Source organism: Sylvia atricapilla, chromosome 2 (genome assembly GCF_009819655.1).
Source record: "Sylvia atricapilla isolate bSylAtr1 chromosome 2, bSylAtr1.pri, whole genome shotgun sequence".
Classification (NCBI taxonomy): Eukaryota; Metazoa; Chordata; class Aves; order Passeriformes; family Sylviidae; genus Sylvia; species Sylvia atricapilla.
Genome location: NC_089141.1, coordinates 946,772 through 971,637, shown reverse-complemented (window position 1 = coordinate 971,637; position 24,866 = coordinate 946,772). Strand labels below are relative to the sequence as shown.

Sequence of the window (24,866 nt, the reverse complement as noted above, 5' to 3'; positions counted from 1 at the left end):
AACTGAAAAGCAATCCTTATGGCTCAGGAATTCAAACTACAGCTGCAGACAGATGGCTTTGTTCAAGCCCTCTGTTCTTCAACAGCCTGCCTCTGCTACACACACAGAATATGCTTTGCCCCTTCCTTCCTGGAAAAGAAAAAAAACACAGGAAAAGGCCTAGAGGAAACAAACCCCACTTTTGCATAAAAATTATATCAGGAGCTTTTATAAACATTGGTTTTATTTTGGCAAGGACAAGATATTGCAATACCACACATCACTATGTTTATTCATCTTGATTAGGTTGCCTGAAGCTCAAGAATTCAAATTCTTAGGAGGATGAACTTGAAAATAAAGAAACAAAAGCAGGAAATAAAAGAGTAGCTCCATATCATGCAGTTAATAAAAATGAAAGCAGGAGAAGGAATAATCGTGCAACAATTCACTGCTTAGAGCAGCAGCATTTCTGATCTTCAGAAATTAGGGCCCTAGAGATTTGAAAGGACTGAGTTCATTTTTTAGTGCCTCCTCTCCCTTTCTCCCTGTCAGCTGCTCTTGGTGGGATTTGCCACTATCAAACAGTTCATTGCCACTTCACACTTCTGCAGTGGCCACACACATCTCTGAAGATAAGATGAGTAAACCTCAAGCTCTCTGTTCAGACATCAACTGTGTCTTCAGCTCCCTGACAGATGAGTGCACCTGCATTTAGCTGGTGCACTGAAAAGGAAGTTAATTATTGCACCTCCCACCACGTCTCCAGATATCTGTGTGGAACAACCACCACGAGAAACAGCCTCCTCCTTTTCCACCAAAGCTTGGAACAATGGTATTTATTATCTCCATGTGTGAATTCCAGAATCAGCAAGAGACGTGCAAAGAAATTCCACTACTGAACACTTCTGCCAAATATGGTTTTAATAAAGATATCCAGGATATGTTTTATCCCAAGAAAACAGTTTTCAAGTTACAAGACCGAAGGCACGTATTTGTGTATCCATGGTGCAAAATTAGACACTCTTGTGTAGACACCTGGGAAATTTGGTCTTCCACATCCATAACCCCAGCTGACAACACCAGTCAAAAACCATTTTCCATCTCCATTGCTTTGGCATGACAGTGGTCCACCAGAATCACCCTAAAAATAATGTATCAAGTTGCACGAGTTTACAATACGAGCTATAAAAACTGGGCAAAAGTCCACAGGTGATATTTTGTAAAATTCCAGTGTTTATATTTTCATATCTACATAGTTCAAACTACTGATAGAGGTTTTTTTCCCAGTAGTTTTACCAAAATTTGCTCTTTCACCAGAGAGAAGGTAGTTCTCTCTCTTTAAAGACACTAATAAAGATATTACTTTGCATGGACTATATTTAAAATTCACATTTTTATTCTAACCTCACACTTCACCCCTAAACCCCAAATCTGCTACTTAACATGCATAGATATTCATAGGTAACACACTAAAACTCAAAAGAGTAAGCTTTTAGAAAAAAATTTTAAAATAAAATAAGATAAATAAAATAATTCAAGTATTTAATAATTGTATGGCTTCTTTCAAATCAGAGGTAAATGGAAATAGATGGGATACCTCTATTGTTATGTGTTTGAGGTTTTCCTTGATATTTTTTTTTAAGGAGGAGAAAGAGCCCAAGGATTTTCCTCTAGTAGATACTAGTCAGAATGTAATGTTTAGGGGCCCATAATGTAATTAGAGTTGTTAAAATGAAGCTTGTTCTACACTTCAGAACTTAATACAGGATCCCAAAATGCAGGACAAAGCAACTAGGACTCTTCCTTTACAAGGTGTTCTTTTAGAAATACATGGGCAGAGCATCGGGTATTAAATCATTTGCCACCATTTGGGGAAGTTCTTTTTACAAGGGACCAAACTTATATATCTGTGTAAGGCTCTGCTGTACACACAGCATCTCTGAAAAACACACCCAGTGGCAAATTAGACTTTACCACAACATTGGGTGCAAGAAATGGCTTCTAAAAGCAAAAGGTGCATTTGGCAAAATACAGATGTGTTTTGCAAGAGATATTTTGCCTCTTTCTAGATAAATATTTTGTTGGAGCTAGAAAATTATTTTGCCTTCACTTTACAGGTTGTTGGGATATGCAGGTTGGAAGGGATCTCTTCCAAGGTGCTTAGGTGCCACCCTCTCCTCAAAGTAGGCTTATCTTGAATTGCCTCAAAAAAGGTTAAGAATATAGAAGACTTTTTTTTTCTTTCCATGACAAATCAGATTTTACATTTAGAGAGTAAAATTTGCAAGCCTTTTCTTTCATTCCTAGGAAAAAACAAAAGCAGAACACCAGTACTTTTCACGAAACAGGAACACCACAATTTGATTAGCTCTAACAGCTGCCAAACAGAGACACAAATCATTTGCCTTTACAAAAATGCAGCCAAAATGGATGTCTTCCCTTGGCTGTATCTTGAGCAGCCATAAACAAACAAATTCCCCAGTTACTGAAAGTAATACTTAATATCAATGGCCTCACTAACCTCTAAAAAACAGCTGGTGCCTTATACTCCCTCAGCCACTGTAGGCTCACTCATTTTTATGTTGATCAGTGAAAGCTAGAACATCTTGAAGATTTCAGATCTCCATCATTTAAAAAATGGTTTGATTATTATGTTGGCAGTAAATTTACTACTGTTTTAGCACTAAATATGTATGGTTTATATGAGTTCAATATAGTATAACATGGCATATAAGACCTGTAATATTAAGTGTCACATAGATATATATTGCATATCTATGTGGCTTTACACTATTCACTAGAAGTAAATTCAGCACTTTACATTTATCATCTTTCAGCTTTTCCAGACCAGAAATATCTTACATTTGCAAATTTATGCCTAATTGTCTGCATCTCATCATACAGTCCTGAAGTTCCAAGTTGGAGGGGAAGGATCCTGAAAAGACAGAATCTAGTTTCTCAGTGTTTTTCTTCAGATGAGAGCCTATTATGCCAAAATTTGCCTGATTTCAACTTGTTATTGGGACTTGCAATTTGATTTGCTCTTGACCTGCAATTGAAACTTAATGATGCTACTATGCACATAAAGCAGCAGAACTCCAAAATTACCCACAGAGGAGATTTGCTGACATACAATCCTTATCTTGCTTTTTTTCAGAATTAAAACTTATTGACACAAAGTGGTCTGCCTGTCAACTTGACCCCTCACCACACAACAATGAAAGACAAGATAAGGTCTCTGCAAAGTTTGCTGAGATACATACTTTACAGCCATCTCTTTTCCCAGATGACAGCCCAGCACAAAACATCCTAGCTGTGATAATCCCATACGTGGAATGACATAATGTCTGGTCAATGATTTCTACCTCTGCTTTCTGAAGAACTGCTGAACCTTCATCATCTGGAAAACAAATTCAGGGCAGGGGGATTCAACAGAGCTTAGCACTTTACTCATCTATTGAAATGCAAAACAAGAAATCACCAGAAAATATCCAGACACACTTTTGGCCATCGAGCTATTCCAGATTCCAAACAACTAACTGCAACAGAGCAGAAAGCCTCTTTAAACCATCAGGCAATAGTGTAATGTGATCTGAGTCCTTCAGACACACCAAACACAATGGCACAGTCACTAGCATTGGCCAAAACCTTTTCTCTTGGTTTTTTTCCAAAATGTCTCAAGACTTCTTAATTTGCTCTCTTTTTATTTCAAAAAGGAAACAGAATTTTACAAAGATATTTAGATCAAATGACAGATTTGCAGTGAGGGCAACATATCTGAAGGAGCTGAATTCAAGATAAGAATTGAAACTCAGAGTTTCAGAATGCAAATTCTGACAGCATAAAGAATCAATTCCCAAATTTGCTTCTTTCTGTCTGAAAGATTTGGTGAAACACCTCTTTTTTTATAAGATAAATAGTTCAATAATAACAGAATTAACCCAAAGTTTCCCTTCCATCCAATACAGCAGCCCAACCTCATCACCAGGTGATCCTTTCAAAATCTGGTTATAGCCAAAAAGCCTTCACCCACATATTCAAATATGCAAGCACTGGTTTACATCAGGAAACGTGGTTTTAGGATTTGATAAAGCTGGTATGTAATAAAGTATACTTTGAAAATAAAAAAATGATTTGGCACTTGTATTGTAGAAGCTGATGAAGTGAATAGAGGGAAACAGGGAAAAAATACATCCCCCATCTTTTTTAAAAAATACCACCCCCCCCTCATCTTTTATTTGAAGCATTACATTTATCTTTGAAATAACCAGCTTTTTAATTTCACATCCAACTGACCAGCAGCCCTAAGTGAGAAACCACACCAGGCATCCCACGCCCCCAAAGGGAACAAAGGAGAAAACCAAAATATCACAGTGCTGCCTAAGTGTAGCTCTTTACACTAACACCACACCATGGAAAGCATTCAGATCCAGGGGACCAGCAGCCAAGTTTCCTGAGCGTGTGAAGGTATATACACACTGCCCCAGCTGTGAAGGCTCCCGAGAACAAAACCAGCTCCATGGAAGGGATAAAACCCACCTGCCTCCTGCTTTTGGCCCCAGCCTGTTATCCAGCACTTGTCCCCTGTGCGGGCTCTGTGGGAAGAGGGGGGCAGGCAGATGGGCTGGATGAGGTGGCCCATGGTGTCTGGCCACGCTGTGCTCAGCTGCAGCAGGGCGATGTCGTAGTCGTAGTTCCTGCTGTTGTAGTACTCGTGCACTACGATCCTCCTCACCCCAGACACAAACTTGGCACGCCCCTGCATTTGCATGCCCAGGTGGGCACGCCACGCTCTGGGGTCAGCCAGCCTGGGTGGGAGCAAACAGAGGAGTCATTCCTTTAAAAAGTACCTCGAAACACCCCCTGACAGCAGGGCTGGGGAAAGGGGAGCACCTCCACGCAGTTCAGACTCTGGAACCTAACCACACTTGTAGATTCTGGCCATGTTTGGGACAGATAAAAGGGAAGACTGCTTACTTGCTGCCTTGAAAGCAGTGGGCTGCAGACACAAGCCATTCTTTTGATATCACTGATGCTCCACAGTAAGCAGCTCCCACAAAATGAAGGCTGACCTGCCAGGGCCATTCTCCTTCCTCAGTGTTGGAGCCACCCACAATCCGAGAGATGAGGTTGCTGATCTTGCTGCTGCCACAACCTGCAAGAGATATTTCAGGTTATAATCCTCATCTCTTTAATGAAGGGGCTTCCCACACGTGGCAATGAAAGAATATTGCACTGGGAAATATTTTGAAATCCACGTCATTCCCCTGCTATAATCACAAAACTTCTCTTTTAGGCTACTCCAGGAATGAAACAAGCAGTGACTCCATAAAAAGGCACTAGTCTGGAAATTTTACTAAGTCCCTCTGCTACAGAAATTGGCCCCTAAATATTTCTTGTGTCAGAAATGTCAAAGGATCCACTGATTTAACAAGCATTACAATGAATATATACAAATAGGCAAACTCTCATCTCTTTTTGATACTGCCAACCCTCACCTGAAAGGAGACCATCAACAAAGAAGTTCAACATCATCAGAGCACTTACCTCTTGCCAAAACAGTGGGAATGATAGAAACAAAAAGTACGTGGAGATTGGGCATTTATTTGAGAAACAAGGTGGTACAATCATTATTTTGTGTAGAAATGACTGACAGTCTGACAATGTATATTACTAACAGGTGAAGAAGTCATGTCTCATCAGCACAAAAATCTGAACTCTTAATTAGAAAGGCAAGGAAGAAAGACCCTTCTGTAGAGCCTCCCCTCCATCCCCAGTGCTTGCACATAAAGTTTCTGCTCAGGAGTTTTAGTCCACACTCCCACACACAGGTGTTAATATTTCTGGACCCTTTCCTGGACACATCCACAAAACCGAATGCAGCTTTAATGTTTCCAAATTAAAACAGGCATATGGCTAGTCTCTTAAGACATCCTACTGGATTCAAGGCAAGTGCTGACAGATTTGACATACAGCCAGAGACAGATAAGGACCAGGCAGAATCATAAAATGGTTTGGTTTGGAATGGAACCTTAAAGATTCACTAGTTGCAATCACCCTGCCATGGGCAGGGACACCTTCCTGCTAAACCAGGCTGCTCAGGGTTCTATCCAGCCTGGCCTTGAACAATTCCAGGGTTGAGACATCAACAGCTTCTCTGGACAGCCTCTGCTAGAGCCTCACCACCCTCACAGTGGAGACTTTCTTCCCCGTATCTAATCTAAATCTGCCCCTTTTTATTATAAAGCCATTCCTCCTTGTTGTAGCATTACATGCCCATGTGAAATGTCCCTCTCCAGTTCTCCTGCAGGCCCCTTTAGGTACTGGAAAGTGCTAAGAACCTTCTTCCTAAAGCTGTCCTCCAGGCTGAACAAGCCCAGCTCTCTCAGCCTGTCTTTATAGGAGAGGTGCTCCAGCCTGCAGATATCTCCACAAACCTCCTTTGGACTTTTTCCAGCACATTTGTGTTTGTGTAATATGCTCGGGACTGTTCAGTTTAAGCAATTAATCCTAAACCCACTTTTATTGCTATTGCAGTGATAATTATCTGTTTGCTTTACAGCAGAACAAAATGAAAAGGTTGTACAGAGGTTACTTTAGGAAGATTTAAGACCAGCACCTCACTTGATACTACCTAGTATTGGGGTCTTCACCATCTGGAAGAGTCAGAAAAGCTAAAAGTTCATGGTATTTTTCTCATTGCAACTGTATCACTCCTGAAGTTCAAATACTCTGACTTCAATGAAGTGTCTGGCATTGCTGCAGGCAACAAAAGCTGCTGCCTCCCCAGCTAACCAAGTTCACTCTGTAATTAACCCTGCCCTAACCCTTAGAATAGCTGCAATAAGCAGTGCAGCTGTCTAAGGCTCCCCAGAACTGTAAGCCCACCCTCCCACAGGAACTTGGCAAATTCTGCAATCAGATCTGAGATCGGATCTTCTGCAAATTCTGCAATCTTATCATTACCCAACTACGACAGAGAGAATGCAATAAACATTCAGTACTGCTGCCCGACTTGTGGCCACTCCCAAAGAGGAAGAAATAAAGGTCTTTATTGTGTAAAAAAGCTCAGAGAGATGAATATTTGAGAGGAACTTACTGCAGCTGCTTTCATCACTTCCATCAACACAGTCCACAGTCCCATCACATCTTGCATATCTCTTCCTAATGCAAATGTTATTCCTGCACTTGAATGTGTGGCTGGTGCAGGGAGTACCTGAAATAGTTGTGAGGAAAAAAACAAAACAAAACAACCATTGGCTCAGCTTAATACACAAAGACATGTCTGCACAGATAGAAGATGTACATGTATTAATAATTGTATTAATAGATAGGAAGTAATATGACAAAAAAGCACTTTGGCTGGGATGGTTTAACTTCTAAACAGAATAAACTATTCAAATAGAACTGCATCTGTTGCTGGGTGTGCCTTTACTTGGCTAAGTCCAAACAAAGGTTTCCTCCCATCCTTTCCCACAGATAACACACACAGATATAGTAGGGAAAATTAGATATAGAGTGTAAAGATAGTAAGAGAAAACATCCAGTACTCTGGAAAGGAGATCTCCTTTGTATTTCAGCATTAAATGAGAAATGAAAGATTGCAGTGAAAACTTATCAACTGTATCCAGTAAAACTGCAATCCTCAAAACTCAGCATTTTCCTGTTTCCCTGTGGCTTGCAATAAATGAGGACACTCAAACCCAGTCCATTTTTCTTGTCAATACACAGATATATTCTGTAATCATTTAAACAGACTCTCTTGTTAGAGAGGTCAAAAAAGTTTTCTTTAAAAAAGTCACTTGGAGCACTTTTCAGTTGTGCACCCTTTCATAAGTCCCTTTTGTATGTCACAGCATCCATTTATTCTGAAAAGTTCAAGAAAGTTCTGATTCAAACCTTTCATTTGCCTAATGCTAAATTTATGGCTTCCCCTAACCTTATAACCCTGAAAACTACAGAGAAACCATCATTTTTATAGTTATTTTACAGATGGCAAGACAGATCCAGGAATTAATTTGCACAGATTATGCTGTAAAGAGACAAAATCTCAGACTCAAGCTTTAAATCCTTAGATCCTCATCATGCACCCGAAGTACCTTATTCTTCTGCCAGTATTTTGCAGAAACAGATGTTCATGAGCTTATTAAAAAGAAATAGTTTTAAATCAGTAATGGCTTGTTTCTAAGTGTATTAGAAGAATTGAATGGAATTATAGAGCCCAAGTGAGATTTGACAGTGCCTCCTAACCTTGTGAGTGCAGCATCCAGAATTCAAGCCAGAAATAGACAGATGAAAAAAGAGAGAAAAAGATTTATTCAGGAGAGCAGCCTTACTGTGGGTGCAGTTCTGCTCATCTTTTCCATTCTCACAGTCACTGACTCCATTGCAGGCAAGCAAGTTGTTCTGTATTGTGAAGCTGGAGTTACAGTTCCACTCAGGGACAACTTTAAAAATATAAGTTAAATCAGGTAGAGAAGCATTCCTGTAAATGCTAACACATCCCCTTCTGGCTATGTCTGGACAAAACATTCATTCCTTCACAATATAGCATAAAGATGGGCATCATTGCCACATTGTGCATGGAGAAAACAGAGCACAAAGGAGTTCAGTGAGCTCCCCAGGTGGAGATGGCAAGTATCACTCCCATCTACTCTCTGAGCCCCCCTTTGTCATTCCTCCACAAAAATAAAATAACTCATCTCAAAGTGGGACAGGACTTTATGAATAATTGCTAGCTTTTATCACGTGAGGAAAAACTAAAATATAGCCTACTACAGCTATTATTGCACATCTGAATTTCTTCCTTGTGCTCTCCAGCACCACACCTTCTTCATTCTTGGTTTTGTCCCTTGCCAATTAACTACAAATTAAGCATTAAAGAGGCTGATGGGTAGTCTGTACCCGGACGTGCAAACGAAGCTGAAAACATCTTTGATGATGCCCATTAAAAAGTTTCACCTTGTTTCAGCTGCCTTCTAAGATTAGAGAACACATTCACTGTGTTTTCCAGTCAAGATCTCTGATAAGTGAATACAAACCACAGGAGAGTTCATCACTTTCATCGAAGCAGTTGTTTATGCCATCACAACGCTGCATCTGCTGGATGCATAAGCCAGTAGAACACTTGAAATGTCCAGGTGGACATGCTGGAGGTTAAAAAGAAAAAAAAACAAAACACCAAGCAACCAAACTGCAAAATTTCTGTTTCATAAATACTACCAGCTCGTTTCAATTTACAGTCATTAAGCTGCTCCAAGGAATGATAAAGTTGATGTAAATTTAATAGCCTGTATACATTGCCAGCACTTGAATTGAATTGAAATGTTGAGAAGAGTGATTTAAAGAAGAGGAAAAAATGACTCTAAAGTTACAATTCAGCCATTTCTGGAATATGTAGCACAGGCTCTCTAGGGCTGGACCAAATCAGCCAGTGTTCTACTGCAACACAGGACTGCTTAGAATGCCATCTTTATTTTAAAGGACAGTCCCACTTCCAATAGCCTAAACTTGCAGCACTTTGCAACTCTGGTAAACAACTAGATTGAGGTGGTCTATGAACTGCATAATTCTGCCTTACAAACTAAAATAATCAAACCTCCCCTCTGGATATATACACTGAATAAAGTTCCTCTGATGCAACAAGTAACTCTGTCTAGAAACCACTGCTTCTCTACTACTTTACAAAGAATATGTAGGACTAACATAGGTCAAAAAGTACTAGTAAACAAGTTGTCTGTTTCAGGACTGGAAAAATAAATCAGGGTCTTGGAGTTCATCAATTTTTTTTGAGCTGTTTGTTCGGCTCAGATTCAGATTTGTGCACACTCTGTATAAATACATGGAAACATTGAAATAAGGTGATGATTTGGTACTCTTTTCATTACCTGGAAGCCTCATAGCAATAGAAACCTTGCAAACAAAAAGGTAGGGATGAAGACAAACAGGCACAGCAGACTTCAATTGACTGCATCATGGTCATAGCCAGGCAGGGAGCTTTGAGGACTGTGCAGAAGAGAACAGTGTGCATGCAGGAAACCAGATGTGCATGCCCACAGATACACAGCCTAGAAAAGGTTCTTTGCTCACCAGTTGTTTGACTTAGTGAGATTAGAAAACAAAATGAATCGAAACCCAACAGGCAATGTCCTGCATAAACCTAATTAAGTTCCTACTGGCCCAAAAAAGGCTGTTTTACAGATGTGAAGTGCAGAGAAGGGTGGAAAGATAAAATCCATCTTACGCTGGCCGATGTTATAGCTGCCGTATTCCACCAGCAGGGGCTTCTCAGAGACCTTTGAGCTGCACTGAAGCTCCACACTGACAGCAGAACTGGTGATGTGGAAGACTGTTTGGTGATCCACATAGTAACCACAGTACCTGAAAGTGTTCAGGTGAGTTCTAGAGCAGACTTCACAGGAAAACTGCCTTACGTGCAATTTAAATGTCAATACCACTGAAATGCAGAAATACAGTCAGCTGCCACACTTTAATTAAGAGCCAAAACCAAAAATACTTCTCAGTAGGCACCCAGCCTCCATCTACCATTAACATTGTGGAATTTACTTCTGAATGTCACACCTTCAAATAAATGGTCCTAAAAATAATGCCTTGGGTGCACATCTACTTTAAATTGCTATTTTGGCAAAGAGGTTCTTTGGACTTCTGCCTAGGCGCCACTAGGTGTCAGAAAAACCTAAATGCTTTCTATACCAGTAAACATTTAATCTATCCATTGTTAAGGAATTTCGAATGTTCCTTTCATCAAATATGCCAATCTCTAGCTGAGGGGTGGGCAACAAAATACCTACATTAAAAAAAAAAACAAGCTAAGAAAAACAAACAAATCCCAAACCAAGAAAAAAAAAATCCCCCACTACCAAACAAAGCCTCTTCAACAAGGGGAAGGTTGCTGGATCATTATTTACAAAATGGAGACAGTTTTAAATGTAGTAAACCACTTAACATCAATGGTACAGGTTCCAGAAGTGAAAATAGACTTTCTCCTCTGTTCAACAAAAATGCCTCAAAAATGCAATACTTATTAAAAAAAAACATCTGGCCTCAATATTCCTGCCAAAGTCAAAGTACATACGAATCTTAAATAGACTTCAGAGCACAAGCAGCTGTATTGATTTTTAGCAGAATTGACACACACACTTGTTTGACAGCAGTACAAGGTCACTCACTGGCAACAAAATGAACACAAAGAACAAAAAAAATGGATTGTTATATTGTCAAATGGAGTAGTGGACGGCTGGCCAGAGGTAAATATTTCCCTTGTGTATTTTTCCACATCAAGAATTGCATCAGGACTACTCTTCATGTTGATGTGTGGAGAAAAATTGGTCAGTGATTTTCATGTGAACAGAAGTTGCCTTGGAGTCCTGAGCATGCCAGTGAAGTCTGCCACAGGAAAGGGACACACTTATTCATATGTTTTCATGTACACCTTACTTCACCCCACAGAAATGAAACATCTTGTTAACAGATCTAAGAGATTCTGTTCCAGCAATGTGAAAAATAAAGGAAGAAAATAGTTCAGAAAAATAAGACTCCTCTTTGACATCATGAAAGCAGATGCAAAAATCCTAGTTAATTTTACAGCCTTTTACTACGGGAAAATTAATTGTAGAAGAAGCTCCAAACAAAGAAGCAAGTAAACAAACCCTCGAAACAAAAAAAGAAAAACAGAACAAAAAATACCCAAAACAAATGACCAAAGAACCCAACCTCCCAAAAAACCCACCAAACAACAGCAACAAAAAAACTTCCTTCCAAAAAACCCCAAACAAACTGTCTTGGGTTACAATGTGAGGTGTAACCAAAAGTAAGTATTCTACTGCCATCTACATGAGCTGTTCAAATGAGTGGAGCAGTGTCTCTTTATCTTCTGCATGACCCCAATAACTCCCTCCTGGGAAGCAGCAGCACTCTGAGGGTTCATCTGTGCTGATGGACCACCAAGGACTCCACAGAACGACTCAGAGAATTACATCACCCCATTGTGGAAGTCCCTGGGGGGTGTACCAAACAGTCCTGCCTGCCTGGATATAATTTGGGGGACACCACAACATCTCCACTTGACACCCAGAGGACAAAGAGCTCTTGGCAGCCACCACTGGATCTCCAGAGAAAGACCAGACCTTTGCACAGGATCACTGTTTCCATTTGAACGAAGTTTAAAAAAAAAATCTGATGCTTTAAATCTAGCTTTGCCTCATCATCCAGCATCCCAAAGATGACCTCAAAATGTGCTGGGAAAGCAGTGGTATCTTAATCAAAAACCAGCAGCATTATTTTAATAAAACCACTTCAGTGGTTCCTGGAAAGCCACTTTGTGCAGTTTCTCTTTCAAGTGCTAGTGACTGGAATGAGGAAGCAGTTACAGTTCTATTCCCAATCATCTCATTGCAATGGCTTTCACCAAGAAGTTAATTAGATTCTCTGTCCTGTGGAGCAATCATAGAATTAAGTTACACTTAAAAGGGCTTTAAACAGACCTTGTTTAATGGCCCTAGAAAACACAGAATTATTTTAGGGTCCACAGGACATCAATCTTCATCCAACTCTTTCCATTTCTCTCTCTCCAGAGAGTACCAAAGACTCTTGTCTTCATCCTGCTGGTACTTTCCAATTGAATATATATATATCTGTGTGTGTATGTATATATATGTGTGTGTATTTGTATATATGTATATATATGTGTATGTATATACATACACACACACATATATATATATATGAATACATATTTTATAAGGATTAGTACATGATCAGCTAAAATGAAAGAATGGCAGGACATCCCAGTGAATTACTTCTGTCCTTGTGGAAGCTCTCTGAGTGCACTGCAGTGGTAATGGGAAGGTTCATCTTGGTACAATTACATTAATTATCCATGCAGAGTACTTACATGCGTTCATTAATTTTCCACCACCCTCGCTCACAGCCTTTAATATTCTTCTCACTGATGGTATAGTTATGAAACTTCAGAGCTACACCAAGGCTCTTCTGTGGAGTCTGTTGTGAGCAAGAAAGACAGTGCAAGCAGTCTGCTTTTTCCTTTGGTGAGCAGAGAACACAAAAATCTATAAACATAATTCAGGAATTACAGAGTTTGGCATTGCCACACCCCAGGAGCTGTGCTGGCTTCATTCAGTCCTGAGTCAAAGCAAAGGTTGGCACAGCTACATCACAGCTGCAGGCTTTCTCCCCCTCTAGCCAAGAGCCTTCTCATCTTCAGAGATAAAAAGCAGCTTTTGTATCAAGATCAAAGCACTCAAACACATCCAAATGTATTTGTGTAAGGACACAGAGCCCCAGAGGATTTTTAGAGTTAAGATACTGACTGGAATACCTGTGTCACCTCTGTAATGCTAGGAGTTACTTCTGCCATAATATTACAGTCTTCTGCTAGCACCTGCTTAGCCATGCATTCTTTAGTATTTTACAAAACATTTATAAACCCAGCAGAATCATGATTGTTCATACTTAACTGGAAGTTCCTTTCATAAAAGGAACAGAACCTTTTCTGCGAGGCAGGGTTAATTTAAAAACAAGGGCTGATTCAGGGCAAAAATCCAGAAATGAAATTTTCCTCCCTCTCTTATAAAAAAAATATAACTTGGGAAATAAGTGAAGTTTCAATATTGCACAAAAACACAATATTAAAAATGGAACTGGTTTGAGCAATAAACCTGTTTATCAGAAGTCCAGAATGAACAGAAGACCATAAATTTAGCCCCCCTGAAATTGTCTTATCATTCTAGAAGGGGAAGAGGCTGTAGGTTACGGCTAGCTGTACTTAATTTATATTGCTGTGATTCAGTGCTGGAAGCCACCAGCTTAACAAGTCATGAGTAACAGAAACAGAAAGATGGGTAAACAGTGGACCTCATCATATCCACTGCTATATTCTTTAGAGAGAAAAACACTGAAGAGCAAACTCCAAGTCAGAGACCTTATTTTAGCAGCACTAATAAGGAAACACTCATGTCAGAGAAAACAGAACCACTTTAAAACAATGCCAACTTTCAGCAATTTCCTTTCAGGAGAGTAGCTGAAAAGATGTAGAAAAAGGATACCAAATTAAATAAAAAACAAACCCACAAACAGTCTATGGGATTGTGCTGATAGGACAGACCATTTTGAAGACAAATTAAATGTATTAGGAACATGAAAAGATACCAGACAAGTGGCAGTAATAACTAGGTTAGAGGAGTTTTTTGTACATACTTTTTCATCCAGATTTCTGGGGGTGGGAAGAGAGGGGTTAAAAACAGTCAAGTCTTACATTGCCTGCCACGAAGTAATTCTGCAGGCTAAACATCAAAACTCATCTTAGCTCTTCACCTTTGTAATAGGACAGCTTAGGAACTGTTCTGTCTCTTAAAAGGAAGTGCACAGAAAGAGAAAAAAAAACTGATACAGAACACCTGAGCACAGCAAGGAATTCAGCAATGCCATTTCCATAAAGTACCACATCTGTGAGGATGCAGGTTACTGCCAACCCAATCACTTGTGCTTTACTTAAGCTCTATGCACCTAAAACACACAGCAATGAGATAAAGAGTCATGTTACCTGGAAATTCCATGCACACAGGCATTTGGGAGGATAATAGCTTGGGTAATATGGACTTGTGATTCTCCCCTCGTAGCCAGTTTCCTCTTTTGTCACTATTGCTTTTCCACACCCTAGGGGAAAAAATAAAGAAGGCAAAATTTGGCAAACCTTGATATACTTTCAGTATCTCAAGCATGCTAAAGCACCCAAATTTATCATAAAGTCTGCCACTGCAAAGCTGGACAAGTGAGGAATTATATTTAGCTGGATTCAAGTTGTAAAAAGGAACCCTTTCTAATGATGCACACAGAAAACAAAGGATGTAAAGACCCAGGGATGTGTGCTGGGTTCTGCAGGATCAGAAGAACACACTGTAAAGTTTAAATATGTTATTTCCCTGAAGACAGTTTTGCAAACAAGAATCTCAATCCATGCACACTGCAGTACTACACAGGGATCTCTAGTTTTAAAATGCAGCCAGTTAGAAGTGAAATGGACAACATATTAACTCATCAGCCTCCTGGAAACCGAAACTTTCTTGTATGACCACTCAACAGATTTACAGAATTCATTAAAGATAAGCTCACACACGCAGAGAAACAAACAAAGAAAACCAAGCAACCAATCTACAACCCACACAGAACAGAACTTGGAAGTTAATTATTATGGAGAATTTATCACATGCTTTTATCATGGTATATGAATGCTTAATTCCTGTCAACGTGAAATGTATGCAGCATCTTTTTGAGCAGCTTGAATTGCCTTGCATTGAGTTGTGTGAGGTTTTTCTCCTTACGCCTCTAGAATGATATTCTCAGTACTGCTTGTGATTATGACCTCACCATTTCTAAAAGATTAAAGCAATAAAGTCATGGATTTGATGCACAAACGTTACGGACCCTTTTGTGTTCCTGAGGAGGCAGGGACCGATAGCAAATGCAGACAAAGCAACTGAAGCTTTATTTTCTGCAAGCAGCTTTTAGTGCTGACATCTTTCCACCTTAACACGATCCCGGAGTCCCAAGGCAGAAGGGAGAGCTCTGCTACACCTGAAATAACAGCCCCATCTGCTGGCACAATGCAGTCCTCATCACCTGAATTCAGAGCTGCTGCCAGCCTTTGACATTCATATTTGTCAGCTAGTCTGCTCACATCACATCACTCAATAGAAGGCAGACAGTAATGCAGAAGAGATGAAGGGGAGACAGGCACCTATAAAAAGAAGAAACTCAGATACAGGCATCATTTTTTCATAGACAGAAACAAGACAGACACTTCAGGATCTTAGAAGAAATGATCTAATTAACACGCTTACAAACACAGAACAAACCTACTTTCTTGTGTAATGACCTCAAAATAGCCATGGAATTCCTTTTGCTCCTTGACTTGTGCTGCCTTAAATACTACCAGCATGAGATTATTTGTGGACACGAGTGAGACCAATGAATCAGCTGGTTCACAGGCTCTGAGGGGGAAGAAAGCAGAGCAAATACGTAAGGAATCACTTAAAAATTGAAAAGTTTAACACATTACTCTCACTCTATGCATAAATTTTCCACTGGTTCAGATCTTGCCTACTTCAAAGTCCAATCAAATCTCCATGCTCTTAAGCACAAAATTCCCTGTCACAAGGCCAGTTAGAAACTCAACACTGGAAATCCTTCTTGCAAAAAAGAGAGTAATTGCAAACATGAAAATGAATATGGCAGTGCTTCTATGAGATAATGATTTTCAGCCTTCACTTCAGTAAAAATAAATGGAGTCAAAATTAACAAAAAGCTGGAAGAAATAGAAATCTTATTTCATTAGAGCAACAGTTTTATCTTTTTGTTGGGGAGTGAGAAAGACAAGAAAGTTATTCTTCAAGTCAGAAATTAATGATTTGAGCCAATCAAGTAGTCTCATTAAAAAAAACCAAACCCAAACAACAAAACAACACCAAAACCCTGTCCTATGCATTACTTAGCAGACATCTTCAGTCCTCTATAGATCCTAAGATGTAAGTGAACACCAGCCAAGTCAATTTGAGATAGAGATTAGTACAGGACAGCTCTCAAAAAGGACTGAAAAGCCAATGCTCTGGTTTTGAGGCTTATACACAGATTGAAATGCCAGAGAAAAAGGCTTCAGGGGTGAAAACACTGAGCTTTTGTCTGCTTCATGGAGATGCTGTTGTTTCCTTTAGACTAAGAGAGTCCTATGGAATTAATTATCAGGGATTTTAAAGAAAAAGTCCATAAACAACCATAATGAATCATTAAAGAGAGAGAGAAGAAAAAGAAAAAAAAGTAACAATCCACATCCCCCAACCCATCACAGCTTCAAGTCAAGATTTTTATAATAAAGCAGATAAAAAAAAGTACTGAATTAGTGAGTGCCAGTAAGTGAAAATCACGAGACTTAGTTTCAGAACTTCAGTCTTTATCTGAAAAGCACTAATCTTCACACAGAACAGTTTGCTTAAGGGAGGAAATTTTGACATTCTCTTTCAGTCAGCATGTGTTTCCTGATAAGAAACAGAAAATTTTGTCCTGTAATGTGTGAATTTTTCATAGTTCTGTAGCTAGGTGACAATGCATTCCAATTAAAGAAACAGAGAAAAAAATTGAAGAAAATTTTCCCTTTTATTAGCAAGATATCTTATCCAAAAAATTCTGTCAGGTGTTATGTGAGTAATACACGAAGATCAGAGCAATTTTAACAAAACCAAACTAACAAAAAGATGAAGGTGACAGGTCTTCAGAGAAAAACCAAATGTTGTCAATTAATTCTCAATAGAAATTTATACTCACCGGTAGAGTACCTTATCTTTTATTGGCATCAGAGAGTCATAAATGGTGAGAGAGTCAGTGATGCAGTTATCTGCTTCAATCTGAAGGGATACTATTGAGAAGCGGATGAGGTGGCCCACAGATGCAATCAGCTTAAAATAGCAGATTATTCCCTCTGAGGTAGCTCGTGCATCCAGAGGAAAGTGCTCATGCAGTTGGTCAGCATAGAGATCATACATGCAATTTGTTCCTGTGAAAATGGCACATTTTCAACACTGCATGCAGTCACTCCAAAACTCCTAAATCCACTTAGAACAAGAAATCCTAAAACTTGTGCTAAACTAAGGCAAAATAGGAAAGCACATCTAACTTGGAAAACAAAGTAAAAATGGAATCAGAGTGGTTTGGGTTGTAAGAGATCATCTAGGTCCAAACTCTCTGCCATGGCAGGGAAACCTTCCACTCAGCCAGGCTGCCCAGAGCCCCATCCAACCCATCCTTGGACACTTCCAAAGGGCATCTACAGCTTTTCTGGGCAGCCAACCCTTGCAGTAAAGAATTTCTTCCTGCTCTAAACCCAAATCTACCCTTTTTCAGGCTAAAGCCATTCCCCCTTGACCTTGTGAAGCATCCGTTTCTGGCTGTGTCACTCACTGTTTTCATCTTAGTTACCACTCTGTGGTCAAAGAACAATCTATTCATGAAAGTACAGAGCATGGCCAACAGTGCTGTAATTCAGTTTTGCAGGGTATTTGCACTAAAGCAATGCCATTTTGAACAATTTGCAGCTGATGTTATGCAGAGCCTCTAGAGGATAAATTGCTTAATTCTTCGCTAGGAGATACTCATCTGCTTTCAAAGGATAAATGAACTGCTTGCCCCTATGGACATTAGGATATTTAAAATACATAAAACAAAATCAAAGCAAAAATGCAGTTGCATGCCTGTATCCCCCGAGCTTCTTAATTGATCAAATGTCAAAGTTCTCAGTTTTTTATCATGACATGAGCTAGAAGTGCTAGCAACAAATTCAGATTCACCAAGTCCTTCAGTTTGAAAGGGATGCTAAGACTTTTCTTGCTGAACATTCTGATCAAAGCAGGATAAAAATTAATTCAGACCAGGACTTTGTTCTGCACAGTCTTGAAAATTTTTGCAGCATTAGAAATCACCTTTAGAAATAGAAATACTGTGAAACAAAAGTTATGTGATCTACCCTACACAACATTTATTAAAAAGGGTATAAATTTGTGTCATAATTTAGACAAGGATAAGAAGAATATTACCATACTTGCATCCAATTTTCCAATTTGGCTGAAACAGCTGCAATTTCCAAATAAAATATATTGAGGTCTTTACTTCAATTCAACATTGCAGTTTGCAGTCAGCAAAAAGCTCAGGGAATTTTTGTTTGATCATATCTAAAACTCTTAACATAGTTCTATGAAAGGCAAGAAGGAAGGAAAATGCAAATTAGGGAGAATAAGATCCAAAGTGAATATTTGCATTAATTTCTGCCTATTACAAACATAAGTATCTGAAATAGTTATTACCATCATGGAAACACCAGTTAGAGCACTGTGAAAGTTTACTACCAATTGTTGACTCAAATTACATGTTACCCTTTTGATCAGTAATTAATCAAGGCAGGAAGTGGCAGGCTTTGTCCAGCTTCCACTTCTAAATTAGAATCTTGAAACTAATGCTATGAATGTTTATGAACAATCTGTAAGGGTCAAATTCCATTGATATGAATTACAGTTATAACTATTAAAAGCTTTAAGCTATTGTTCTTCCTCATTCTTATCTCTTCCCAATAACATTCTTTTTATAATAACTTTTTGTGCTTATTTAATCACCCTTAGCCAAGCCAACTTCCATCATAATCTCTAAAATTATGTAACTACCATTATTTCTACTAAGTAATTAATAATGAGATGAGCTTGCTGCTGCTATGGAGCACAGTCAAGAGAATTCAGAGCTGACTCTAGAACTAGAAGTAGTTCAAGCAAGCTCATTTGAAACCAAAGCTGGAAAAAGCCTTAATCTCCATGTCTCCTCTAAAGGAAGCTGCCAAAAGGGTGAATTACCTGTTCCTGTTGTTGACCAATAATCTGACCGAAGACCTGCTGCATAGAAAAAGAGTTGTGTGAGTCTTCTTGTTTGCCTGAAACTCAGAATTCAGGGTTTCATTCATTCACACCTCAGTCCTAACCCTGAACACAGAGGACAAAACATTTCTCTCAGTCAGGGGGGGTTGCCATAGCCTCCTTCATTTCTGAAAATTGTGCAAGCAGCTGTGGAGGTGAGGCAAAAAGAGACTCCATGACAATTGAGCAGTCAAAGCCAATTGAATGACTGAGACAGAGGTACCCAGGAGGTCATTTTGTCATCCTTGGCCACAAAGTCTCTCTCAGCTTTCAGTTCGACAGAATTGTTCTGTCTGATATCCTTAAAAGGGAAAATCATTAAACATTTTGTAGCTAAATGCATTAAACATGCTTAAATCACATGTTGTGAGTTTGTTCCCCACACAGGAGTTATTTAACAAATGGGCAGTTTTATAATCTGTTTTTGAATCTTTAATAAAGGAGCAATAAGAGTCTCATTTTCAATGGAATCACCCACCTTAACCCTTTATCTTTTTATGCTTTTAAAATCACAGACCAACCCAAATTTGCCTACAAAGGCATCCATTTTACCTCCTGACTATGAACATCAGCACTCCCAATATAGGAAGTTTTGCAATCACCTCCTATCCTTTGCAATCACACTGTTTTACAAGGACAATTTGTACCTTGATTGACCTCAAATCTCATTTTTTATTTTCCTTCTCACTTTTTTTTCCTATTAAAATTTTAGTACTAGAAGCTAGAGATGTAGTATCATGATGATACTTTATTTATAGTAATTGCTGCTCCAAGGTAAAAACCTTTGCTTAATGAAGTGTTTCCTCATGGATATGGATATGGACTAACCACTTAGGACAATGGAATCCATGTCAACTGCAAGGCCTTGAAGACTTCCCACCGAAGTCCTGTTAATGATGCTGGTCTGAATGGAATCCTTTAGAATGGCAGCCACACAATCCTCACACAGCACTTGCCCCTTGGCCTGTGGCACCACAAATACGATCCAGAAATGGATAAGGAGGCCTCCATTGTTGTTGTTACTGAAATAAAGAGCTCAGATTATCATCCTGTTGGAAGTTCTCTGAAGACTAGGCTCTCAGCCCAAGCTTCTCAAGTACAAATTCAGAAGTGCATGGCTCATTTCCATATTTTATAATTACTTTTACCCACTGAATGTATATTTTCCCCTTGCAAAAAAACTAACCCAAACAAACAAGACAAACCCCAAAACACCCTCTTCACATCCAGTCAGGAATATTCAGCAGACTGATTTCCTGAGGGCTCCTAACTTTTGTCATCTATGGAAATCACATTGTCTACACATGAATTAGAGCTGGACTATTTCCTAAAGACCAAAACAGAAATAGAAGAGCAGAAAGTAGAATTATCATCTCCAGAAATGCAGAGCTCTGCATTGGTGTGTATCTCACCCTGCACTGTGTGCTGCAGGATGTAGGAAATGATTCCTAGACTATTTAGGTAACACATTAGAGGCCATGTATGATCACACTAATCTCTATCTCCTTAGTAGGGAGAAAGACCTTTAAATCAAACACAGCCTAGAAACTTCCAGTTTCTGAACCAAAACTATATTTGGTTAGAGAACTGAAATAGCTAAACTTCTAGCATTAGCTGCAAACATTAATATTAGAGTAAGACTATTTTATTGCATAGTAACTACTTCATCAGTAGTTTTATTCCAATAATGTTACTTATAAAATATGTGCAATTTATTCAATAACACAGAGTTGTGCTCCAACAGCATGTTTAAGTGCTTAAACTTCTGCATGAGCCAAAAGATCACCAAACCTCTTTATTGAGACAATTTCTCTTCATCTTGCACTGTATTTCTGGCAGACAAGGAACTGTTTATATGACTTTAGTTTACCCTTACTTTTGTTTAGTGAATTGGTATAGGTTATAAACCTGTTCTGCTATCAGTTCAAGTACATAGCAAAGACTCTGAATCAAAACTTATTAAAAATAAGCTTGCTTTGTGAGCTTATTCACAGTATATACTACCCAGCAGAAAAGCAATCACATCAACCTGACAGTTTTACCTGACTTCTGAGACAGTGGACTGCTTATAAAATTTGGAGAAAGAAGAAGCTGTGTAGACCAAGTTCATCTGAAAGAAAAAGTATAAAGATTTAGCATTCTGAAATGAAAATCAGTCACACCTAGAGATGCTGTATGCCCAGACTTTCCTAGGAACAACCTGTTTTCCACTGAGATTATGCAACATGCACACACTTTCAGACACACATCAGCCAAGCTAGGCAGAATAGGAGGTGAACAGAGCAGCTCTTCAATGCACCCATAACAAATCCAAAATTCTCAGGAAACAGCAAATCTTCTGCCCATGGCCAGCTGACATATACAGTAATGCTCCTTCCATAGGAATGAATTTTGGAAAAGGTGCACATCCTTCACCCAGAAAATCCCAAACACAGAGGGCTTCTCTATCCTGATGCTAAAACTTAAAGGCAGACTTAAAGGAATGTGCACACACAGCTCTTTGTGTTGTTACTAAGGTGCAGTGAACAGCACATTCCAAAGTTTTTCCCACAGAATCACAGAGTGATGAGACAGGAAAAGGCTCTGGAGAGCATCTAGTCCAATCCCACTGCTTAAAGCAGGCTCAACTATGCCACGGTGCTCAGGGCCATTTCCAGTTGATTACCTTCAAGGATAGAGACTCCACATCTTCTCTGGATGAGAACACCAGTGCTTGATTCCCCTCACAGCTAAGGAATTCTTGCACTTTGATTAATTTGTGTCTATCTTCTTCATCAACAGCTTAGCATTAACACATTTCTTTCCATTACACACAGAGTAAAATGTGGAGAAGCAAAATCTCTGCCTGTTCCCTGCCAAAGGACTGCCTCTGGGAGAAGCCAGCTCCTGATTGTCCCTGTTGCTGGGCTGTGACAGCACCAATGTGGCAATAACCTTCCTCTCCCCGTCCTGTTCAAAGCCACAAGGTGGCATGTACCTCCAGCTGTTCAGACCTCACTCTGCTGCTTTATGATTAATGCACAAAGGGCTACGGCACAGAATGTTTCAAAGGTTGTAAAAATCACATCCATGTTAATCTCTAACTTTCATAGTTTGAAACAGGAAGTTTAAAGAACAATTTTAAGGGCCTAAATAAGGTGGGTAGAGCTCAATCTTTCTCCAGATTAAGGTACAAGGGATTTTATGTATTACTGTTACTATCAAATGGAAAGAACCTATTTTGAGAGGTTTTTCTACTACCACTTGGAGTCTCTGGGTCAGAAGCCATTAACAAAACAGTTTTGAGGAGAACAACAAAAAAAAAAAAATCCAAAATCCCCCACTTCCCTACTAACAATTTTAGTCAACATTTAGGGCTGCCAGTTTCAGCAATGCAAAATCCATTGATGAGTTCAGGCGAAGTTTACAGATAAAAAACCAAATTCCAAGTAATGTTCAAGTGGGTGAGTGACAGCTCAATGCCTTCTGTCTGTATTCTCCCCACGATGTAAGACAAGGGCAGGATGCTCTGGGACAAGAGGGAGGCACAGGGAATACAGGACATTAGAGCTGCTCCATGGAGAGCAGGGAAAGGTGCTGTCCTGCACTGGTATCTGAAAGAAATTTAACAGTCAATATGTGGGACTTGGAAAGAGCCAGAAAACAAGAACATTAGTTCACATTATATAATGACAAAAGATTAGTAATTATTGAAAAAAAAATCTTGGTGTTATGTAACATTACTTTGTTTTGGTTTTTGTTTAGCAGTTTTCATACTTGAATCCTTGTGTGGACAGTACTGCAGTTCTAGGCAATAATGTAGTTTTGCTCTCTACACCAAATATATTTAAAGTCAAATTCCCTTTTAACCAAGATTCCCACCCCTTTCTTCCCACTGTAGAGCAGGTATTGATACAGAATTCTATTTCTGCTTTGACTGATCCAAAGTGTTTGGAGAGAATAATGGTCTTTAGAATACCTAGTATCAGAAGGAAATGTAAATGTAAATATGTTTGTGGTCCTCAGGGTAATTATAGATGCTTTAAGGCAGAAGATACCAGTGTAAATGCAAAAGATTTCATGTGTTTGATGTTTCAAAAGAGGCACTTGAGTTTAAGGACTTTGGTTAGTCATAGATCATAATTTATGGGTGAAAGGATGGAAAATTTTAATTCAAATGTATGAGCCAGATCTGTTAAAAATTCAGTTTGTGATTAACACGCAGTCAGTTCCTTCACACCTCCAGACAGCCACTTGCACCTAATCCTCTGGGAGAGAAGGGGTAGGAGAACACCACAGCAGCCTCAGTGGCAGCTGAACATCACTTGTTCACAGCTCTGATCTCTTTTGCTAACCAAGCAGCCCACCCATCTTACCACATGCTGCACAGTCTGTGCCATAGAGAGGAATTCCTTCGACTCTTTCTGCCTATATTCTGGGAGAAATTCTATGTTTGCAACACGAAACAATCCAACAAAATACAGCGCATCTTTGTTTTCTGCCTGAACTGCAAGAAACAGAGAAGACAACAATGAAGGTTTTAAAAAACAACAACGAAGATTTTTTTAATGAAATTTGAAGCAAAATTAATGTGTTTGGCCTAATCTGCTTTTTAGTTTGAAACAACTATCCAAAGAACACTACACTTTTATAGCCTAACTGTTCTATTAAATTATGGTTAACTGAGCTCCTGTTAGTACACACAATATAAGATACCACCATACAAATGAGCCAGCAAAACTAAAGGCAGTATCAACATCCAGATACTGGAGCATCCCTAAAATATCTTAGATAGTATTAGCATCAGGGGCCTAAAGAGGAAAACATAGCCTTTAAGGCTCAATTACATACATATTTATTTTACTCTCCTTTTACTTCCTTAAATCTACTCTGAAAAATAAAGGACTTACCTGAACTTCAGAAGGCCAAGAAACACAGTAGAAGGCAAAATTTCTGAGGAATCAACCTCATAAAACCTGTCAGGTCTGTGCAAATCAGCTTGCACATTAAAATATTTGCACAATGCTGAAATAAAGTCACGCTCCCTAAAGCCAGGGAGTAATTTTCCTAATTACTTGTTAAGTCTCAGTAAAGAGAAAAGTTTTACAGACCTCATTTTAAAATTTCCACATTTACTTTAGAAACAGCCTTCAGGACAACTGAGATCCTAAAGTAATCTGAAAATACTATTGGCAATAATGATATATGGAGCTGGCATGAACTTTCAGCAACTCACCAATGAAGAGCCACAGTAATGTCCAGGTTACAACTCCTAAAATGAATAGAATGAGGGTAAAGAGAATTATTTTGTTTTGAAAATTCCATAGCAACTTCTCTTTTTTCTTCAATTTGTCATGCTTTTTCCTTGCCAGAATCCTCTTTGCCAACTTGTCTTCTGCAGATACCATTTGGACTGAAATGTTG

The 24,866-nt window shown here is 39.1% G+C and overlaps 1 protein-coding gene across 3 annotated transcripts; it reads right to left on the bottom strand.

Moving 5' to 3' along the window:
- Positions 1–882: 882 nt before the first annotated feature.
- TMPRSS7 (transmembrane serine protease 7) lies at positions 883–24,866 on the bottom strand. Of its 3 annotated transcripts, XM_066340580.1 has the most exons (17): positions 24,679–24,866; positions 23,819–23,949; positions 21,506–21,573; positions 20,292–20,485; positions 19,404–19,442; positions 17,335–17,563; positions 15,877–16,007; positions 14,561–14,673; positions 12,893–12,999; positions 10,223–10,359; positions 9,021–9,128; positions 8,316–8,426; positions 7,079–7,195; positions 4,957–5,134; positions 4,519–4,787; positions 3,243–3,379; positions 883–1,120 (listed from the first exon to the last, which is right to left on the bottom strand). In XM_066340580.1, exons 1-17 carry the CDS (start codon positions 24,848–24,850, stop codon positions 950–952), a joined length of 2,412 nt encoding a protein of 803 aa, XP_066196677.1. In that variant the 5' UTR covers positions 24,851–24,866; the 3' UTR covers positions 883–949. The 3 variants fall into 3 exon arrangements, with proteins under 3 accessions (XP_066196677.1, XP_066196678.1, XP_066196679.1); XM_066340581.1 differs by lacking the exon at positions 8,316–8,426; XM_066340582.1 differs by lacking the exon at positions 23,819–23,949 and having other exon boundaries at positions 24,679–24,716.